This window comes from Nematolebias whitei, chromosome 15 (assembly GCF_014905685.2).
Source record: "Nematolebias whitei isolate Nwh7 chromosome 15, NemWhi1, whole genome shotgun sequence".
In the NCBI taxonomy this organism is placed as follows: Eukaryota; Metazoa; Chordata; class Actinopteri; order Cyprinodontiformes; family Rivulidae; genus Nematolebias; species Nematolebias whitei.
Genome location: NC_056512.1, coordinates 21,626,381 through 21,632,144, shown reverse-complemented (window position 1 = coordinate 21,632,144; position 5,764 = coordinate 21,626,381). Strand labels below are relative to the sequence as shown.

The window sequence follows — 5,764 nt, the reverse complement described above, 5'->3', positions numbered from 1 at the left end:
TACAAAGTACTAATGTTTTTCTTTACAAGTTGTATTTTTGTTGGATGTAACTGGGACCCTATGTACATAGTTTTGTCTCACCTCATGTACCACATGCGGTGTGAATGACAATAAAATCCTTGTATCCTTGTTAAATACATCGTTGTAGTCTACATGAACTACAAGTCCCTTGTATCTTTGCTCTGCGTGCTGTTGTCAAACCGGATATATTTTTTTTTTCTTTTTTGCTGAGTTTAGGTTTTGAACCGCACGAGCGAGCGGGAGTGTTACTACCGGATTTTTACTTCAATCGTTAAAAGAGTGAGTGTTGAGGTAATGACGATATATTTTTAAAATGAGTACATAAGACTTAAGTTAAATTTATGGTAAGTGAGTCCATAACGACCAGTTTAAACCGTGAACTACCGGCTCCGCGAACCCATTATCTGACGGAAAAAGGCCGGCTGAGTTAAAGACATGCTCCGTTTCACGTGAATGGCACTAACGCTAGCTAGGTTTTCTGTTTCGTACCTTGATAAACAAATAGGGAGTTAAATGTTTTCACTGTTTCATAGTTATGATTTTGTGCGTTTGATTTTCTAGAAAACACGTTTTATGTTGTTGCCGCGCATCTGCGTCAAATCCGAAGCCGTTAGCAGTTAGCGGCCGCTGGCTAATGTTAGCCTTCAGCAGGAAATTACACCGGCGTAACTTTATGCTAATTTATCAGGAAGCCACCACGCATACTGTCCAGCCTTAAGCATTAAACACGTTGGTTTAAATCTAGCAATACTCCCACAATTGTACCATTAATGTTGAGTTCAAATAGATGGATAGACGAAGTCCAGGATTTATCAGTTTATGAGTTTGGTTCATTTCCAAGTATGAAAGATTTAAATCCTAAAAGTGCCACGAGCTTCTCCGCATTGAATGTAAACAAGTGCTCAGCAGCTTTTGTTCTGAACTCACTCTATGGACCAAGCACTCGAGAAATAAAAAAGCTAGAATAATCATAGCGTTGCTGTGTGTTTTAAGAGGGACTCCTGGTAAGCAGTCTTTGTAGTGCTGCTATATCTGTGGTGCACATTAAACGTGAATAATGTGTTTGGTCCTCAGGTGCTCCAATGGCGACAGACATTATTGCACAGTTGGCTGACTCTCTGGCCAAGACTGCTGTCAAAGATGGAGAGCTGAGTTACAAAGGTCAAGGAAGAAAGCTGGATGATGCCAAGTCAGGTAACATGTTTTTACACAAACTACCTCTTTAGACTTGCAAAACACTCCCTTTTGTATTTATATGTCTTCACTATACACCAAACATTAATAATACCTGGCTTGGTTGTGAACGTGAAAACACTTGCTCTTTCTGCAGTGGAGGACATGGTGAAGGAGATCCAGGACTTTGAGGGCTTGCAGGCTCTCAGACTGGAGGGAAACACGTTTGGTGTGGCGGCAGCACAGGCCATCGCCAAGACTCTGGAGACGAAGAGCGACTTCAAGGTTTTTGCATTCATACTGTTTGTCATCGTTGGTTTTGTGACTCTTGCTGGCAGTTTACTTGCAAGACTAAACTGTCAGCGAAATGAAAAGAAATAGAGTATAAAGTAACACATTTGAGATTTTTATTTTCTAGATTTGATTTTAATGGTTAATGAATTTCAGACACTACAGCCAAAAATTACTTGTCATATTTTTTCCTGAATGAAAGTTGTAGCAGCAACCTGTTGTGTTCAACCCACTCTACAATACTTAATCTGTTTGCTTTCACCAGTACCTACTCTCTTTGAATAGTTTTTGGGAAAAAATTTGATTGCTTAAATTTTAAATACATATTTAATTGTCATTGACAGTTCTGTTTTTGATGTTAAATAATGACCACGATTAAAAGTGCTGCAGTGTTTTCGCACTAAGATAAGTTCAACGTTGCATTTTGACCAACATATTGTACACATGTGTTTACTTATTGTTTATTTGTCCCCCCTCAGCGCTGTTATTGGAGTGACATGTTTACTGGTCGACTGCGTTCTGAAATCCCTCCTGCCCTGGTAATGTGCCTGTTCCATTACACCAAGTGTCCAATCTTGAGCCTCGAGGACCACTATCCTGCATGTTTTACCTGTCTCCCTGCTCCAGTCCACCTTATTCAATGGTTGAATTACCTCTTCGTATTCTTAAAGCCTAGTAATCATCCACTGATTCAAATCAGGTGTGTTGGAGCAGAGAAATATCTAAAACATGCAGAACTCGAGGATCAGGATTGAACATTACACTAATGTTCATATTAGGTGACAATAAGGTTGATTTGTGTCACACTAGGGCTGGGCAATATAATTTCATACGTGATATAAAATGACTGTTTTGATATCAAACGATATAGTCTTATACTCTGCGTAGTTATAATTATGCTAGAAAATCTATCAGTTTTTCTCCCAGTCTGCGCCTTCACACGGCCCCTCCCTCCTCTCTCCCTCACTGAATACAAACCCACCCCTCCCCCGCCGAGTGCTGCATCTGAAGACTTTATTTGAATTATTAAGCTGAGCTAAGCTAGATGCATATGCAGGTGTCTTTGTTGACTCACAGTGGAGACACTCTGGTGACACGGATGTAAATTCCTGACGGGTGTGAAAATGACGATAGCTGCTCAAAAGTAGAGGTTTGGTGTTCTCCAGGAAATTAACTGGTTTAGAGTGGCAAGGTATGAAGTTGTCTTCTCATTAAAAAACATGAAGACAAATATCCAGTTTAGGGTGATTTGCTGTGTTTCTTCTGGTATTTACACACATTAATAACCAGTAAAGAACAAACAGAAGCTCAAGGTTCAGCAAAGCAGCAAGGCTCCGTCGGTGTCTGGAGAGAAACAAACTCCGACCGACACACGCAGCTCTGCACTTTACACAGAGCGGTGCGTTCAGTAGCGTCGGCACAAACAGCCACAGCGCATTCAAGAGCAAAGGAACCATGATATTCAGAAAGAACCGAGCTCAGTAAACAAGCCAACTACACAACAATGTGGGCTTTCTAACAGCTTTGTTAATAAAGGTTGAATGAATATAATTCATTAGAGTCAGACTTTTTAAAGAGCAAGTCAGCCTTTCGTTATGTTTGCTCCGTTCTGTTTACATTTTAAGTGCACAGCTATGTTTTTGGTTTTGTTATGGAGGAAAAAAACATGATTTTTTTTAGACATTTATTTTGTACAGTTATAGTTTTGTTAATAAAGGTGCCTGTGTGACAGTTGAGACTAAGCTTTGACTCAAATATATTTTTGTTATTACTTTATGGAAAGAAAAAAATATTGAGATATATATTGTATATTGCCATTTTTCTTAATATCGAGATTTCAATTTTGGTCTATATCGCCCAGCCGTATGTCACATTTTTCGCAAAAACAATGCTCTAGTTGGTTTGTTTTTGTACACTGCTTTGATATTCCTAGACTTATTTTTGCGTGCTTTTGTCTGTTTTGGTGTTGTAGAATTCACTGGGTGATGCACTGATGCTGGCCAGTGCCCGTCTGACTGTTTTAGACCTCAGCGACAACGCATTTGGTCCAGATGGTGTAAAGGGCATTGAGAAACTGCTGAAGAGTGTTACCTGCTTCACGTTGCAGGAACTTCGTCTCAATAATTGCGGCATGGGCATCGGAGGCGGAAAGGTTAATCAAAAGCTCAGACTGACGGGGATTATTAAAGAGACAATGATTTACATATATATGTTTGAGAGAATGTATTAAACATTATTTGGTGCCTGAAATCCTCAGATTTTGGCCTCATCGTTGATTCAGTGTCATCACAAATCCAGTGCAGAGAACTCCCCCCTCAGCTTGAAGGTGTTTGTTGCTGGAAGGAATCGACTGGAAAATGAAGGAGCCACTGCACTCGCTCAGGCCTTCCAGGTACAAAACTGTCCGCTGTGCCCACTTTAAAATACTTTTAGACCGAGTGTTTCTAATGACTTTACTGTGGTTCCTCAAAGCTGTAACTTTCTGTTATTTCTGCTTGACTGAGTGAATGTCCCGTTACATTTTTTTTATTTGTTTGTTTATTCCTAGCTGATGAGCAGCCTGGAGGAGGTTCATATGCCTCAGAATGGCATCAATCACTCGGGTGTGACCGCGCTGGCCACAGCCATGCAGCACAACCCAGGACTCCGAATCTTAAACCTCAACGACAACACCTTTACTGAAAAGGGGGCTGTTGCCATGGCTCAGGTACCAAGATGTTTGAGATATGAAGTGACTGCTGGCCTGTCGTCGTAGTTGTTGCTATTGTAGGATCATTTCAGAGAGAGAGAGATAAAAAAGTTGTGAATTTTTCTAACCACAAGACTGAAAAACAAAAGATTAGATGATATAATAGATGGATATTTCAATAAAATTCATAAAAATTTGACATTACTACCTGCCCAGTGATCTTTGTAAATGATAATGATTTTTGGCACTTTTATCAGAGTGTGAAACTGAAGTGAGCTCCAAGAGATCTGAATAAAGTAGCGTTGCAAGCATAGTAAATTTCATCCTCTGGTTCAGACAAAATTCACTCTGAAGTAAGAATAGGACAGCACTAGTTTATGTAACAAGTACATAAAAAGCTCAAAATACATAAATGTTTGAAAAACATATACAAGATCAACAGACCAACAAAGCCAGTACTTTTACTTTATCCATAAAAATTAAATACGTTTTCACAGCTCTGCTGAAAGGCTCTACAGTCAGTGATGATTCTCAAAATGTGCTAAAAAATAAAGACTTTAATATTAAATTAAAATGAAAAATAAGTCTTACTGTAATAATGCAAACAGTTGTGCATCACTATTCATGTTTTTTTTATTATTATTATTTTAATGGCTGTAGCAAAACATTATCTGTTGTTCCAGGCGCTGAAACACCTCCGCAGCGTCCAGGTGATCAACTTTGGAGACTGTCTAGTTCGACCAGAAGGCGCTAAAGCAATCGCAGAAACTGTATCGGAGGGACTGCCCATCCTCAAGGTGAGTGAGGACCAGAAATTATCTCCAGGTCTGAACACACGAGCTGTTCTAATAAATTGTTGTTGTTTGTCAGTGTCGACATGAATGTTAGAGGCAAATCACTTTGTATTATACTGTTTTGTTTAAACATCTTGAATAATTTTTTTAAAGTCAAAACTAGATTAGCAAACACAAATATGCAGAAAAGGGCAGATCAGCATTTGTTAGTGTAAAAATATTGTCCGTTTCCATTTGTGGTTTTAGTAGCAAACACAAACTGTTAACATCAATTCAGAGACAAACTTTCCAATTAAATGTAGTTCCACTCATCTAGTAGGTCCTGGAATGAAACATGCAGCTTAATTTGATCTTATTGTACACAGACAGGGTAAATTAATATTTTTAAGTATAATAAAGCCCTAATTGTATTGATTTCTGTATCATGGTGTAATTTGTGTCCTCTTTTAAACTGTTTTATAAATGCAATTTTTGCAAATGAGAGCTTTAATGACTCAGAAAATAGATTTGCAATAAATAAATAAATAAAAATTATCCCCTTCCTTCTCCCATCAGTGACTATTTTGTTCAATTCAACAGGAACTGAATCTGTCGTATGGTGAGATCACAGCAGAAGCAGCTCTGGCTGTCGTACAGGCAGTGAAGAACAAGGACCAGCTGGAAAAACTGGATCTGAATGGTACAGAAGATCTGTACACATTTACATTTCAATAACAATTTTATTATATTATATATATATATATATATATATATATATATATATATATATATATATATATATATACACACACACACA

General features: G+C 38.3%; 1 protein-coding gene across 2 annotated transcripts in view; it reads left to right on the top strand.

The window, feature by feature from the left end:
* Positions 1 to 225: 225 nt before the first annotated feature.
* Positions 226 to 5,764, top strand: part of rangap1a (RAN GTPase activating protein 1a) — a 12,201-nt gene continuing 6,662 nt past the window's right edge. Inside the window, exons 1-9 of one of the 2 annotated variants that reach the window (XM_037689471.1) lie at positions 226 to 300; positions 1,096 to 1,215; positions 1,352 to 1,479; positions 1,965 to 2,024; positions 3,458 to 3,637; positions 3,743 to 3,877; positions 4,034 to 4,192; positions 4,858 to 4,971; positions 5,548 to 5,647. In XM_037689471.1, coding sequence (XP_037545399.1) covers positions 1,104 to 1,215; positions 1,352 to 1,479; positions 1,965 to 2,024; positions 3,458 to 3,637; positions 3,743 to 3,877; positions 4,034 to 4,192; positions 4,858 to 4,971; positions 5,548 to 5,647 — 988 coding nt within the window. In that variant the 5' untranslated portion in view covers positions 226 to 300; positions 1,096 to 1,103. Of the gene's footprint in view, positions 313 to 1,095; positions 1,216 to 1,351; positions 1,480 to 1,964; positions 2,025 to 3,457; positions 3,638 to 3,742; positions 3,878 to 4,033; positions 4,193 to 4,857; positions 4,972 to 5,547; positions 5,648 to 5,764 lie in introns of both variants that reach the window. The other variant, XM_037689470.1, reaches the window with a different exon arrangement.